The sequence below is a fragment of the Carlito syrichta genome, unplaced genomic scaffold, assembly GCF_000164805.1.
Source record: "Carlito syrichta isolate Samal-C Ts95f unplaced genomic scaffold, Tarsius_syrichta-2.0.1 Scaffold305279, whole genome shotgun sequence".
In the NCBI taxonomy this organism is placed as follows: Eukaryota; Metazoa; Chordata; class Mammalia; order Primates; family Tarsiidae; genus Carlito; species Carlito syrichta.
Genome location: NW_007249375.1, coordinates 428,446 through 445,152, shown reverse-complemented (window position 1 = coordinate 445,152; position 16,707 = coordinate 428,446). Strand labels below are relative to the sequence as shown.

Here is a 16,707-nt window from a genome sequence, read left to right as displayed (position 1 = left end):
TCTCACTTCATCTAGAGTTTCTTAGTATACTTCCACACTATTTTCCTCCTGTTTCGGGTTGACTAATCCTTCTTCTGTCTTCACTCTCTTGGGATTTATAGCCTCAGACCTCTTGTTGAACAAGAAGGAGAGAAGGAGAAACAGTATTAACAGGAATTTCATCGGGGATTACATTGGGATGGACGAGCACCCAGAACTCCAGCAGTTTGTGGGCAAGAGGGAGAAGATTGATTTCGCTGACACGGTTACCAAGTATGACAGGAGGTTCAAGGTACGTGCTGACCGCCATCTCCGAGAGTCACCAAGCAGACGTCTTGTTATTTTTTTTTTTTAATAATTTGTCATTTTGCTTTTGTGACTGCCAAAATAGAACATGTTTATTGTAGAAAAAGTTAGGAAATACAGATAAGCCAAAAGAAAAATAGCCACTTATACCCAGAAGTAATCATCACAGTTAACATCATGTGTATATCCTCCAGAACTTTTCAATGCAAGCATACTTTTGCATATTTAGTTTTATAAAAAATGAGATTTATGTTACATGCTGTTTTATGTCCTGAGGTTTTGTTTTTTGTTGTTGTTGTTGTTTTAAGGTGAATTTGGGTACTTCATGCCATAGACCTTTTTGTTTTTGTTTTTGTTTTTTAAATAATGCCAGGGAGTGAGTGGATTGCCTGAACGTAGGGGCTCGAGATTAGCCTGGGCAATTTGGTGAGACCTCGTCTCTACAATAAATCAAAAAATTATCTGGGCATGGTAGTGCCCGCCTATAGTTTCAGCTACTCAGAAGGCTGAGGCAGAGGGATCACCTGAGCCCAGCAGGTCAAGGCTGCAGTGGCAGTGATCAGGCCACTGCACTCTAGCCTAGGCACCAGAGTGAGTCTCCAGCTCAAAAAATTAAATAAAATAATAATAATGCCAAGAACTTTCCATATGAATAGATACATCATATAAATTGTTTTATATAATGATACAATAATCCATTCAATAGATGCTTTACTATTTCTTAACCACTTTCTCATTAATCAACTCTTAGTGAGTTTTTATTTTCTGTCATGACTGCAGTGAGTATCTTTTCATACATCACTTTGTGCATTTGTCTCCTGATATTGTTAGATTAAATTCCTAAGAGTAGAATTGTTGAGCCAAAGGATTCAGGATATCAAGTAATATTGAAGAATATTTTCACCCATTTTCCTTGAGTGACTAACCGAGTAAGAATTATATCACCATGGGAGGGACAGCTGATTTTTTACCTTCTGTGATAATAACATAGGAGTTAATATCAGGCTTCTATAACCTGATAAAATCTTGGTCTTAATAGGGATGTCTAAATCCTCGAAAACTCATGGACCCATTAGGAGCTTTTTTTTTTTTTTTTTGTGGAGTGGGGAGGTCAGAAAAAAAGAAAATGATAATAATTAAATAAATAACAATACTAGTCCTAAAACCAAACCATTCTTTGCAATCTGAATTTGGTGCCTGCTGCTACGGTAGCAATTTTGACGGCAAACATGAGTGCTTAGGTCTCCCAGCAGTGCTGGCTTACAAGGTGATCATCCACATATTCCAAAGTATGTTTTTATTACATTATTATGGATTACAATGATAGTGAAAGTGTATCAGTTTGCTTATTTATTTATTTATTTTTTTAAGTGAGAAAGCAGGATTTACTGAGAGGACCAAAAAGCTCCCACCGTGGGAGGGGACCCGAGGGGGTTGCCCTATCGGTTTTTTAAAAATAAAATTTCATGCTCTCCCAAGAAAATACATACTGACACTTGAGGGACTCCTGTTTGAGAAACATGCCGTAGCAGATCATTGGTAAAGTAAACATAGCTGTTGATAACTATCCCTTTACACTTGTTGTCCTAATATAGGTGAGGTGGATTCACAGGGTGGGCCATTTTGTAAGTCACATATCAGCATTTTCACATATGTCAACATAGTAAACATTAACAATGCCTTGTTCGCTCTAAGGACTTGGCTAGATGATGAATGGAATGAGCAGCCCACTGAGAGTAAAGATTTACTGCCCAGGGCAGCCTCCCTCCATCCTGGTGACAGTGGCCCATTGTATAGACAGTTGTCGCTCTGACCATGTCAATCCACCTTCTTAAAGCGTCTCTCCTTACAGGGTGTAAAGCGAGACCTACTTCTTACCCCAAAGTGCATGTACTTAATCGGACGAGAAAAGGTCAAACAGGGCCCAGACAAAGGCCTGGTGAAAGAAGTCCTGAAGCGGAGGATCGAGATGGAGAGGATCCTGTCCGTGTCCCTCAGGTGAGTGATAAAGGAGCAGAGGCAGAACTGCCCCATCTCTCCTCCATGTCACCATCCACTGTTCTACACACAGCCAGGAGAAATGGTTCCCAGAGGGGAAACTTCATAGTCTCACAGAGTCTACATCTAATAAGATACCAGGAAAAATTGTCTTCTGGACAGCTCATCTAATCAAGGGATATTCAGATCTATTTTTCCCATAAACTTTTAGAAATAAACCTAGTATATGGAATAAATCCGAGAATGATTTATTGCATTGGAGTCAAGTATTCAGAGCCCTGTTCCTCAGCCCACCTTGCCCAGTGTTTTTATTGGTTTTGTTTTTTATTTATTAATTTTCTTTTTTAAGTTGAGGGTCTCACTCTGTCACCCAGGCTGGAGTGCAATGGCACAATTGTGGCTTACTGCAGCCTCAGTCTCCTGGGCTCAGGGGATCCTTCTACCTCAGCCTCCTGTCATGTCATCACTCTGGCTAATTTTTTTATTTATTATTTTGGAGAGATGGGGTCTTGCTATTTTGCTCAGGCTTTACCTTACCCAGTTTGAAACCTAACCTTTTGGCCGGGTTCGGTGGCTCAGCCTGTAATCCCAGCACTTTGGAAGGCCAAGGCGAGTGGTTTGCCTAAGCTCATGGGTTCGAGACCAGCCTGGGCAACTTGACAAGACCTCATCTCTACAATAAATCAAAAGTTAGCTGGGCATGGTAGCATGTGCCTGTAGTTCTGGCTACTTGGAAGGCTGAGGTGGAAGGATCGCCTAAGCCCAGCAGTTCGACACTAGGGTAACTGTGAGCATGCTGGGTGACAGAGTGAGACTCCAACTCAACCCCCCCACCAAAAAAACCCAACCTTTTACCCCAGCAGAGGCCAAACAGATGTTCCTTCAAGGGAAATTTATTTCAATCCTCCTTAGGGAGTACAAATTGGCCTCCATAAACTATAGCCCTGGAATCATCAACAGATTCTCCCTTCAGTTCTAGGTTACAGGCAGGTGGAAACAGTAGTTGTTTCTGCAAGTCCCAAATCAGGGACCTTGCTCTCTGGATAGCACTCTGGCTTCCTTTTGACAGAGGCCCTTGTGCATGAGAAGACATCTCTAAGTCTTCCCATGCTAAGAACTCCTAAACTAAGTTCCTCTGATGAGAGGACATCCTACCAATCTGTGAAAGATTAAGAACAGAGGAAGAAAGACTTCCTTGAGTTGCATCCCTGGGCCTTTCTGAGGCTAACACTACCTCTGTCAGAAGAAGCTTTGGGCTGCCTTTGCATGAGAGATGCTCGGGCTGCCTGTGAATGTGGAATTGAGTCACCTCTGTAATGCTTACTCTAAACAGAAGACAAAGCTGCTGTGCTCAGGAAAAAGCAGGGGTTTTATGTGCTCAGGCGTCTGACCTACCGGGCTGGAAATCCCAGCTCCAGTGTGATAATCCAAAGCAGATTTCTAGTTGTGTCCATTCTTGCCTGTGCCTCTGTGGTTTCTGATTCTATCTGTTCCTAATTTTCCTGGATAAAGGGTCAGGCCAGTGCAATGAGGTTGTGTTTAAATCATGCTAACTCAGGATGTGGTGAATTTTCTAAGCAGTTGAGTCCACCAGTATCCTTTCTGCATCCCCACCTCAGGTAAATCTTAGTGCTTTGGGTGTACTTTTTAGCTCTAGGTGCTGGCTGGTTTTCAGAAGGTCTTCCCAAACATTCTGCTCACTGGTCAAGTCACAACATGAGCTGGGAAACCTGTTGGCCATATTCTTCCTGGCAAGCTGGGCCCTGAGGCTGCCCTTGGGGTTCTAAGAAACCCAATGGGAAGCTTCTTTTCTTGTCCTTGTGTGGGACCTGCTGTGACTGTGCTATGCTGGGTTGGCTGAAACATTCTGTGTATGCCCGTAGGAGCTGAGGCTGAACACCAAGGAAGTGCAGCTCTAGGGCATGTGTGGTCACTATTCTGAGAAGGATTATTGTTCTCTTTCTCTCATTATTGCCCAGGTCTGCCCTCAGTCCCTCAGACCAGAGAAGAATGCTCATGATGGCCATTACAATAAAAAAATCCTAATACAGCTACATTTGTCCCAAGCACTTTGATACTTACTCTCTTGTTGATCGAGTTTTTGAGACTTAATCAGACATGGATTCTTCATACTCACATTTCTTTTGTTCTCTTTTTCCTTTTCTCATAGCTTCTGGGGATTTCATGTCTCATGGTAAAACCAGCTTTCTTTTCTTATGTCTTTAATATTCATGATCATGAAATTTGCTTCCTTGTGGGCTTCTCTTTTTAGAGAATATAATACTTACATGCGTTTTTAGAAGATGATGTACTTAGCTTAAAAGTTTTTCTGACTTGAAAGAGAAAAAGAGTGTCTGAGTCACTTGAACTTGTGATATCTGCATTTTGCAGTCACTGAGCTTTCTCACACGTACCAAAATGAGTAGTGTTCCCACTGGGTTAGGCCAGTCACCATGTTAGGAAGGCAATCAGAGGGTGATGGTGTGTGAGAATTGAACCCAGAGTGGAAATTAACCGTGGTACCAGACTAGCAAATGTGTGTGTTCTCAAAAGACATCAGTACCGGCATAGAGAAAGATTTTAACAGTTGTCTTATACTCTAGGAAAAAAAGCTACAACATCTGTAGGTGTTTTTAGGAATTTCTGAGACTTACTCACTGACCGTTGGTTGGAATGATAACACCATATTGCCTCCTATAGTTAAGACTTATCAAAGTGTCACATAAGCTTGATCTTTTAGCCCATCTCACAATAGAACTAATGTCGATGCAAAAGCTTCCTATTCAAACAAACCAACCATTCAAAAACAATTATAAGACAGCATGGGAAATGTCAGCATGACTAAATATTTGATATGAAGGATGGATTGTTCATTTCTTTAGGTGTTATAATGGCATTGTGGTTAATTTTATATAAGGAGACTTTTTTTAATGATATACACTGAAATATTTAAGGATAAAATAATATAATATTTTTACTTAGCATTAAAATAACCTGGAAGTTGACTGGGTCTGGCGGCTAATTTCTGTAATCTAAGAGCTTTGGGAGGCGAAAGTGGGAAGATCGCTTGAGACCAAGAATTCAAGACCAGTCTGGGCAATATAGTGAGACCCTACCTCTGTAAATAAAGGGGAAAAAAACTTTTTTTTATAGCTGGATGTGGTGGCACGCGCCTTTAAGCTTAGCTATTCAGGAAGCTGAGGCAGCAGGATCACTGCAGCCCAGGAGTTCCAGGCTGCAGTGAACTATAATTGTACCACTGCACTCCAGTCTGAGCAACAAAGACCCTGTCTAATAATAACAACAACAACAATAACCTGGAAGTTATTTAAAAGTGGAAATGGGGAGAGTGGGGTGTAGATAAATTTGAATCCTCTTGCCTCGGCCTCCCAAAGTGCTGGGATTATAGGCTTGAGCCACCACACCCAACCAATAAAACGTTTTTTGAATCTTCCAGCAAATAGCAAATTTTTAGAAGCCTTTATCTTTTATAAACATGCTGATGTTATCTAGTTGAGTTACAGTTGTCGTTTTTAAAAAGTTTTTATTTTAAAGAATAGAATAATATCAGGTAGAAAGCGAGCCAATAACTTGGAGAGAGATGAAGACTAGAGTTGCTCAGAGGAACGCCAGGATAATTTGAACAAGAAAAGTCTTTCCCTAAGTAAAAATTAGCCTAAAACACTGACACTTGCATTTCTGCCTTCATTGGTGACTTGGCGAGATTATCAGAAGGTAGCACATCAATATAGAATTGAGACATTACCAGGGCTTGGGGAGTCTGCTGACAAAAGGTTGTGCACTGGCATTTGAGGGAACCTTCAAAAGCTGCTTTTTGCTCAGGTAGTGCCCTGGCCTCACTCTTATTTGACAGATTCAATTTGCAAGAAGGGTGACCACAAAGTGTAATGACCCATGCTCTTAGATTTGCTATTGTAGATGTTGAGATTGGTGTCATGGAATCTCATATTTGGGGCTCTCTGATGAGGCTTCTTATATTCCTTCTCATTCTAGTAGCTGATCCCCAGAAGACTAAGACCAGAACTATGTGGCTCTCTGTCTGTGTTAATAGATTTTCCAATACTTAGCTGTAATTGGAAAGGCAGCCTGCAAGAGGATGCTTTAGACAGAGGCTCCAGCGCCCTGGTCATGACATCGTTGCCTAGAATATTTCCTTGCCTAAATTCCCTCAACTTTCTGGCAATAACAATAGCCCGCTTCATGCCTGTTTTGCCCACCTGAAGCATTACTAAAATCTTGACTTGCTGTGGCTTTTAGGCTTTGGGAACCTGAAAGTTGCCAACATTGTTGACTGAGCACCTACCTTGCGTTGAACCCTGGATGTAGACACTACCTTAAGGAGCTTCCCTTCCATTCTAGAAGGGGAGATACAGCTGAGCAAATATGTAACTTAGGGGTTATAAGTGTTCAAAGAGTGATTCAAAGACTGGGATTCAAAAAAGGGGAGTGGGCCTTTGCCCGTAGGGGCTGGCTTCTTTGAGCAGGATGTATCAGTGCTGAGGTCTGACACTTGTATCCTGGCCTTCTCAGAGAAGTTAAGAAGGATCTAAAACTGGCCACTCATTTCTTTGAGTGGTACCATTCTGGAGAAGGTTTATTTTCTTCATTATGCTCCTCCATGTCTTCCAGTTTACTAAAAGGAACACATATTTCATAATCAGGAAGAACTTTCATAAAGGCTTAAATAGGCGAGGTGCAGTAGCTCATGCTTATAATTCCAACACTTTGGGAGGCCACAGTAAGAGGATTGCTTGAGTCTAGAAGTTCAAGACCAGCCTAGGCAACATAACAAGACCTTGTCTCTACAAAAAATTAAAAAGTTAGCCAGGTGTGATAGCACATGCCTGTAGTCTTAGCTACTTGGGAGGCTGAGTTGGAAGGATCGCCTGAATCCAGAAGGCCAAGGCTGCAGAGAGCCGTGATTGTGCCACTGCCCTCCAGCCTGGGTGACAGAGTGAGACCTTGACTCAAATAAAACAAAACAAAACAAACTGGCTTAAATAAAAGTAGGGCTATCCTTAGAAATTGCCTTTTCAGCTTGAGAGAAAAAAATAATAATTTCTCAGGACTTTGCTCAGTGCTTTGTAACTAACATTTTTGTGAAGATGTATTGGTTAGGAGAGCAAAATAAGATTTTCTAATGTTGTCAGCAATACAACAATAAGCCACAAAGGCAGCGGAATAAAAAACAAGGACAGATCCAAACCAAGACTAGCAGAGGATCTTTCAACACAGGGTACAGCGTCAAACATCTGTAAAGAATTGTAGTTTGAGCATATGAATAAGTCAGGGGTGAAGTCCAAAGATAAGTCTGATTTTTTAGAAAAAATAAACATAAAAGCTTTGTTTTCAGGCCCAGGAGCATGGGCTAAGGAGAGTGGAATGAGCTGAAATTCTGGCCCAGGTGAAGATGGTTTTACTAACTAGTGCCTGGGTCACTGAGGGAGGGGCTTTTGAATTTGATGGTTGAAGTCAAAGCGTCCAAACACATCTCCTCTCATTTCCAGATTCATGCTAATGATTGACCTTGAAGTTTTGGCCTGCTTCCTTTTTTTTCTTTATGGTAATGTAACTCCTAATAAATCTAAGCACATTAAACCACTCAAGGTTGCTAGTTTTGAGCTCATTTGGCCCTGTTGAATAATCACCGTCCTGTGGAAAGTTCAGCCAGGCAACCAGGCATGTCTAGACATGTCAAAGAGTGCTTTGAGCAAGCAGCTACAACAGGAGGGAGTTCCGTCCCTCATCCCACGGGCCAAAACCTGGTGCTTCTTGTTTTACTCTTTTTCGCACACAGTCTACCTGGGGCAGCCATCTTCTTACACCTACAAGGCTAGGATGCAGAGCCAAATTGGTTTCATAAGTTCCATATGACTTGGGAGAGCTCTTCTGAGTGGCTTTTACATAAGCACTTTTTGGAGTTTTTAATTGTTGGCCACACCTTAAAAGGGAAGGAGTAGGTGTCTGTCCCCAGGCAGAACTGGCATATTGGTCTCAAATTGCCTTTGCACACACTGTTGAGTGACAGGTGAAAACAGTATGTTGTTCAAACCACTGCTCGTCAGGGTTTTATCCTGGAGCTCAACTCTCACAAAAGTGAACAAGAAGCATGGTTATGATGTGGGAGTTTTTGAAAACAAACTTTTGAGGAATTAATGACCAAGTGCTCTATCCAAATGGCCATTATTCATCCCAAAACACCATCAACGTTCTGACATTGCATCCCCTCTTTGGTGTGCTCTTCTTTGATAGATAGGCTATGAACAGGTCAAGCTCCTTTCCTGATGCTGGACTCCTGCTTCTGTTTTACTCTGTTCCTTCCCTGTGGTTGTGCATGTGGCTGTTCCCCACCTTTAGATCCAATTATGCTATGGTCCTGCCTTAGACCTCTTAATCTCCTGTGGATCACCAAGCCCCTTTTTGGTAGGAAGGCTGAGGGGCTTAGGTTCTAAAGAGGCTAGGTCCAGTCCAGCTGCTGAGAAAAATCCCGAGGCTGGGTTATTAGTAAACAATACAAATGTATTTTTTATGGTTCTGGAGACTGGGTTGTCCAAGATCAAGGCACCACAGGAATCCTGCTGGAGCAATGACACCAGCAGCACTGGGAGCAGAGCACAGCTCTTGTGTGATCTCCTCGGTGTGCAGCTGGGCTCTGGGTATTAAAGAGCCAGCTCTGGCATTTCCTGCACTTAGAGAGATTGAAATGTTACCATGGTCGATTCATTGAAGCAGGATCACCTCGTTTGTTTATAATGCCTAAAAAAACACTTATAATCCCTACTGAAATGTCATTCTTTAAAGGGTTCTGTTGGTCATTTGGCAGCAGTACTTGGAGATGCTTGGATGCGTCTGACAGCTGGGGGGACAAATCCTTAATTCTGTATGTGTTGTCACTTTCCACACAGTCTACCCAGGCCTGGAGATGGAACTATGTCTAAACAATCGCCCCCACACTACCACCAGTCAGCATGTCCTCAGGACTGGGTTTGCCTCAGCCTCCCTCTTCCATCTTCCCTATAGGTCATAACATCCACTCCCCTCCTCCAGGCATGAGTGTCTCCACAGCCCTACCCTGTCCAAACATGCAGTTGCTGCAGAGGTGTGTTCTTTCCTTGTCCAACAGAATTCATTCGCTTGAAGGTGATGATTGGTGCTTGCTGTTTGTACATCTGGCTCTTGTAGCTCTGTACTTTGATGTGTCTACACATTCTGGTAGCACCTGGCATGCAGTCTAAGGAGAGCACAGTTTTCAGAAGGTTCTTAATAAGTGCATATGAAGTCCAGAATGTTGGCTTCCCTCTTGATAATTGAGCTTACAGTTCTTCAAGGTCAAATTTATTATAATAGCTACAACCATATCATAAATTCTGCTAACTTGGAACTTAACGTGGAATTATTCCTTTTCATCCACATTCTATTCATAACATTCTGGATTGTTATGATTTTAAGAACATAGAAGTTGAATTTGAAAATGGATTTCTTTAAAAATATGAGCTAAGTTATCCTTAAATTCCTAGTTTTAAAAGTCGTGTAAGATTTATGCTTTGGTTGGGCTATATACTTCCTTCAAAAGCAGATTTCAGCAATCTTATTATGTGATTCATTGTCATTGTGTTTTGTTTCAAAGATTATCACTTACAGAAAGACTGTAGAGGCCAAGCACCGTCTTACAGGATTTTTTTAAATGAGTGAAAAAATAAGAGAATAAAAAGAAGTACAGTTTTCATTAAATTTGTCCAATCTGTTTACAGCACCATGCAGGATGACATTTTTATTCTCCATGAGCAAGAGTACGACAGTTTGCTTGAATCTGTCTTCAAAACTGAATTCTTAAGCCTCTTAGCAAAGCGTTATGAGGAGAAAACCCAGAAGCAACTACCTCTGAAATTCAGCAATACGTAAGTCCAGATCTGGGCCCAAACTTCTAAGTGAAACTAAAAGGGGCCTTGATCACACACCTGGGATTCAGGCTGAGAAGAGGGAAGGCCTGCATGGAAGGGAGTGGGATCTGACTGGCAAGCCCCGCCCTGGGTACCTCAGTTTCCCTGATGGAATCTTAGAACCTGGAGAAGGTAGTTGGGGTAGTTGTCACAGACTTTGCAAAGGTCACTTGTGCATTTCTGTAGAAGAATGATGTTATAGAATGGTATGTTTTATCATTAAGACCAAAATCTCCAAAATGAGGCAGGGAAAGGTAGATGATTATTATTTTTTGGTATCAATAACAAAAGACTATTTTATTTAGCAGAGCAGACAGGAATAGTCAGGCTGGAAGCAGAAGAAAGTGATAGGAGTGGAGACTTAAAATCCCCAAATCGATGCATAATAAAACTTATTGGTGGGGACTTCGGGGCTGTGGGTGGCCAATGTCTTGTGCCTTGGCTCATGTTCATTTGTTTTGGCAAAATGGACTACCTGAAGTATCAAAACTTCTGTTAAGCTTCTAATCTCAGATTTGCTGAGTGAGAGCTATTTCGCTTTCCTTCTTAAATTTCCCCATCTCTAAAATGGAAATATCCTCCATCTCTTCCTACTTACAAGAATTAGGCCAAGATAAAGCCTTCATGCCATAGTGAGGGAAACTTGCAACAGGCAGCTACTTGAAATTATGATTTTTTTCTTTTTTTCAACTTGAGAAAATATAAGTTAAAAAGGCAGACTGGCCAGGCTCGGTGGCTCAGCCTGTAATCCCGTGTTTTGGGAGGCTGAGGTGAGTGGATTGCCTGAGCCAGTGGGTTCAAGACCCGCCTGGGTAACTTGGCGAGACCTCATCTCTACAATATTTCAAAAAATTAGCAGAGCTTGGTAGCGCACGCCTGTCGTTTCAGCTACTTGGAAGGCTGAGGCGGAAGGATCGCCGAAGCCCAGTAGGTCGAGGCTGTGGTGGCCGGGAGCGGCCACTACACTCCAGTCTGGGTGACAGAGTGAGACTCCAACTCCAAAAAAATAAAAAGGCAGACTGTGGATTGCATGATGCAGGCATATAGGCAACAAGGAAAAATTAAAACTGGAGGGTTGCGGGTAAGCCTGCCTTCTATGTGCATTTGGGTTCCTAGCATTTATCTTTTCACTTCCCTGGGTGGAACGTGATGGTGGAATAATAGCACTTAATGAAATGATAATCACATTCTGTGCTAAGGAGTCTTCAAGCTAGCTTGTGTCTAGCATCTTCCGGTCTTCCACAAGTCCAGAACCAGGGAAAGCAGTTGGAGGCACAGTGACAACACAGGTGTGGCCTAGAAATTATCCCCTTCCTCTGTCCACACCCCCCGGCTGTCACCCCTGAGATCACCTGGCAGAGTGACATCAGCACAATCATTGGGCACCTCCCTCACCACCTGGCTTCTCATGGTGCCAGATTCCAGATATTCCTGCATCTGGCACAATGTCACCCAGCAGTGGGTGCCACCCCATGAACACTGTGTCCATCCTCAGAGCCCTGCACCTGGTGTAGATGGCCTGGGTCTTGCCTCCTGCTGACAGCACACTTTCCCAGCAGTGGAACTCCATGGAGGGATCTGTGAGGACCATTTTCTCAGTGGTTCATTTGATTTGTTAACTCCATCAAATGTGTTTTTTGCAGACTCGAACTGAAGTTGAAAAAGGAGAACTGGGGTCCCTGGAGCGCAGGGGGCTCCCGGCAAGTACAGTTCCACCAAGGCTTTGGGGACCTGGCTGTTCTCAAGCCCAGTAACAAAGTGCTGCAGGTCAGCATCGGACCTGGGCTGCCCAAGAACTCCCGTAAGTGCTCCAGGGGCCCCCCTGGAGGGCCGGTTGCTGCACACCCAACGCCCCTGACCAAGTGCTGATGACATGCACAAATGTGAGGTGCTGAGAATCAGAACTGCTTCCTGGGGCTCAGGTTTTCTTTAGAATGGAACATTTCAAACTAAAGCAACATCAGGGAAAATGGGCAGATGAACCCTTTCTGAATGATTTAGCACTTATGTACACTTAGTACACCTGGCATTACAATATTAATTGTGTTGAAAACAAATCAAAGTTTGTTAGCTTCAAATTTCCCAGCCCTTTCCAGTCAGATCTTGTCCACAATACAAACACTATCCTCTATGTCAGCGTTAAAGAAATTGACCACATTCACCAATGTCCTACATGGTTTCACTATGTCATTGTGAATCAAATCTAAGATCTCTGCCTTGTCTTTAGAGGGCTACATTAGAACGCACACACACACACACACACACACACACACACACACACACACACGCCCTACCTCAAACTCTAGTCTAACTCCTTCCCTGGCTTTTGATTCTCTTTCTGTTTATAATTGGTATTTATAAATGTACATTTCTAGTACACAGCATAGAATAATCATATATGCTGTGTATTCATATAATGTAGATATCTTTTTGAAGCTTAACCTATGTGTATGATAATACACACAAGTGTGCCACATTAAAACAGTGCTTTATCAGATCCGTCTACAAAGGTACACATTTCCACGTTGTCTCACATATTAACAAATGTTGTATCTATATATTTGTATAGCCACTCAGAAAATGTTAGTGTGTGTCTGTGTATCAGTTAGTACTTGCAGAAAACAGCACATTTCAGTGGGACTTTTGAAGAGACTTTTCAGTAAAAAGATGTGGACAGGGTTAAGGGAACAAAGTAGGGATCCAGGGAAAAGGAATGGTGGGAAACCACTGTTATTACTTCTAAGCCTGAGACAGCAGAGGGAGGAAGAAGTTGAGCTGAAGCCTGCAGACAGGAAGGAGGCAGACGAAATCCCCCAGCTCTTTGCTCTGGCACTTCAGTCCCCTGCCAGTGCCTCTTGTTGGCCAAACTGGGATACAGAGGCCTGGCTGTCCACAGGGCTCAGACCCTTGGACACGGAGCTGGGCAAAGAACCAGCAGGTCATGTGAACGATGTGCAGTAGACCCAGAGTAGACACCGTCCAGTATGATGTCTGATTATCCTTCTTGCGGGGAGGGGGGTGGCCTAGGTTCTAAGTGGAAAGCCCCCACCAGGTCATTTCCCCTTGCCCCAAGACCCACAAGGTCAGTTCTCCTACGACCTGGAGTGCAGCTCCTTTGCTGTGTCTACACATACCTTGTCACCTCCTACTCTTCTCTGTTCGTCAGCTCTTCTCTTTACAAGAAATCCCCTCTTTCAGCTGATGTAATTTTGCCCTCTTTCCTGTCCCACTTGAGACCTCTGCAGAGATCTTGTTTGACCCGTTCAACCTTCCCTCTGGCCCACAGTGATGTTCCATTGGTGCCAGCTTGTTTCTGATTCCCTCATGTCTGTGTCAAGGGTACAAGTCTGCCTCTACCCTTTCTGGCCTCTGTGCTTAGAGGGATGGCTGTGGAACACACACAATCTTGCATGGAAGGCCCTGGACACAGGCACACGTGTAGTCAGTGCTGGAACGGGCTTTGTGAACTACTGCAGTGCTCACCTGCTCAGAGTTGCAGTGTTGAAAACCTGAGTGCAAACCTTAAATGTCCCATCTGTCTCTCTTGAAAGTCTGCAAAAAATAGAAACACCTTTGTAACATTGTTACTCCTAGCTGGGTGCAGTGGTTCATGTCTATAATCCCAGCACTTTGGGGGGCTGAGGCAGGAGGACTGCTTCAGCCCAGGAGTTCGAGTCCAGCATGGAAGCATAAGGAGACCTCATTTCTACAAAAATGTCAAAAAATTAGCTGGGTGAAGTGGCCCAGGAGATTAAGACTGCAGTGAACTGTGATCATGTCACTACACTCCAGACTGGGTGACAGAGTGAGACCCTCAACTCAAAAAATAAAATAAGATTATTGGTCCCTTTTTGAAAGCCACTGTCTCTAACTTTTCAAAGCCGGACCTCTATAAGTCTGTCTTCCAGCCCCTTCCACACAATAGCCACCAGTGCATACCTTCCTCAGCTGTTCCTTCTCCACTGCAGTCAGTCTTCTACAGATCCCTCTGAGATCTGGATTTCAGAGCAAAGAACCATCAGGAGCTGTAAAACCAACCAGTAGTACTGATTTTAACTTTGTCTTGCTTATTGCAGGTCCCACCAGAAGGAACACCACTCAGAACAGAGGTTATTCCAGTGGGACCCAAAATGCCAACTACCCCATGCGAGCCGCCCCTCCTCCCCCAGGTAAGCCAAGCATGCACCATAGTCAGGGACCCCTGAATCTGGACCCACAACTTGTCAAATAAGTGTGGGAAGAAACCCATTAGCACTGCAGTGCTCACAGATTAACCAGATGGACCGTTTTAGCACCAGGTGTACTCCTGTAATACAACGGCCCTACTTGTGACCCCAAAATTCAGAAAAGTAGAAGCCATTGAGACTGAACTGAGGCTGACTTAGCAATCTGGATTTCATTACCCAGCAGTATTTCTCCCTTAGGAAAGACTTTCGACATCAATAATAAAGGAGTTCCTTGTCTGTGACATCCAGAGTGTTGTCAGATTTTTTATGACATAGGATGCTGCCTTGATGGAAATGGGGAGTTTGTTGGCTGTAAACCCTCTACCACTACCCAGCTGCGGCCACATACCATGACAGTAGCCCCCATTATCCTCAGGGAATACATTCCAAGCCCCACAGCAGATGCTTGAAACTGCGGATACTACTGAAACCTATGTGTACTGATGTGACAGCAAAACTAGCAGAATCTTTTTTCTTTCTTCACTATTTTCCAGATAGAAGATTTGTTCTTACTGTAGGTCTCAGCAACCTCAGCATACTGTTTTCTTTTCTTTCCTTGTTAAGTCAAGAACTTTCACCTTTTCACTTACAGGAAACACTTGCTGGCTTCCCCTTGGTATATCCGAGCTGCCAGCATCACTACTCTTGCATTTGGGGTCATTATAAAGTAAATCAGGCTGACTTGATCACAAGCACTGTGACACCCCAATAGTGGATCTGATAACCAAGATGGCTGCTCCTCAGTGACCCATGGGCGGGTAGCGTATGTGGCATGGTTACGCTGGACAAAGGGATGATTCACTTCCTGGGGGAATGGAGCGGGACAGCACGCCATTCAAAACTTATTATGAATTGTATGTTTCTGGAAATTTCCACTTAATGTTTTTGGACCACGGTTGACCATGGGTAATTGAAATTGTGGAAAGTAAAACCACAGATAAGTGGGAGCTTCTATATAATATTTTGAAAATAGTTAACAGTTTAATGAATGAAAAAAGATGTATTCTTAGATAGAATCCAGAAGAACTGCTCTAAAAAATAAAGTAATATTTGGAAGAATTACAAAATTGATATAAAAGTTGCCCTTGTGTTTCATATTTCTTTTTTTTTTCTGAGTTGGGAGTCTCATTCTACCACCCAGGCTGGAGTGCACGCTCATGGCCATGGCAGCCTTGACTCACTAGGCTCAGGTGATCCTTCCGCCTCAGCCTTCCAAGTAACTGAAACTACAGGCATGCGCCACCATGCCTGGCTAATTTTTTTATTTATTGTAGGGATGAGGTCTCACCAAGTTGCCCAGGCTGGTCTCGAACCCGTAATCTCAGGCAATCCTCTCACCTTGGCCTCCCAAAGTGATGGAATTATAGGCATGAGCCACCAAGTCCGGCTTTCTCATTTTTTTAATAATAAAAATATTATTACTTGTTGATCACTTGCGGATCAACACACCCTAAACCTAAATACATTTAAGACTTTTTGCTAGCCAGGCACAATGGCTCACACCTGTAATCCTAGCACTTCGGGAGGTGGAGGCAAGAGGATTGCCTGGGTCCAGCTGGGTAACTTGGCGAGACCGTGTCTCTACAACAAATAAAAAAAATTAGCCGGGCGTGGTGCTGTGCACTTGTGGTTCCAGCTACTTGGAAGACTGAGATGGAAGGATCACTTGAGCCCAGCAGGTCAAGGCTACGGCGGCCAGGAGCATGCCACTGCACACCAGCCTGGGTGACTGAGTGAGACTCCGACTCAAAAAAAAAACCAAAAACTTTTACCCCTAAAAATCTGTGTAGTGTTTGAAGAACACTTTTGAAATTCACAAAGTGTTTTTCCATCACTCAACAAAATTCAGTTTATAAAAAACGGCTCCCAGAGCATTTCATATTCATCCGTTTAGTATTCTAGGTCTGTAAGAGTCATTTGGGGACCACTCTTGATTCAAATCATCCCAGACAAGAGAATCCTGTTTGTAGCAGTGTCCAAGATAAAAAGTCAAAGGCGTTTGTTAGTCTCCTGCCCTGGAATCTCACAGTTGCATGCTAAAATACAGCCCTGGTACCCAGCAGTGAGAAACGAATTCTCTTCTCCTTGGGAGTCCCCATCCTGCCTTGCTTGGCCCAGCTGCCTCTCCTCTCTTCTTCCTTTATCCTTGAAGAAAATTCAAGCACAAAGGAATTTAGGAGAAGAGATGTATTGTATTAGTCTTGTGCACTGGCCCCAGTGAAGAAATCTGACCAGGA

General features: G+C 43.3%; 1 protein-coding gene across 1 annotated transcript in view; it reads left to right on the top strand.

Annotated features, from left to right (window-relative positions):
- The window catches only part of MYO1E (myosin IE), a 125,238-nt gene that overhangs the window by 88,447 nt on the left and 20,084 nt on the right, over positions 1-16,707 (top strand). Inside the window, exons 20-24 of the mRNA XM_021714146.1 lie at positions 102-271; positions 2,138-2,283; positions 10,056-10,202; positions 11,888-12,045; positions 14,321-14,413. Of these exons, the coding sequence (XP_021569821.1) occupies positions 102-271; positions 2,138-2,283; positions 10,056-10,202; positions 11,888-12,045; positions 14,321-14,413 (714 nt within the window). The remainder of the gene's footprint in view (positions 1-101; positions 272-2,137; positions 2,284-10,055; positions 10,203-11,887; positions 12,046-14,320; positions 14,414-16,707) is intronic.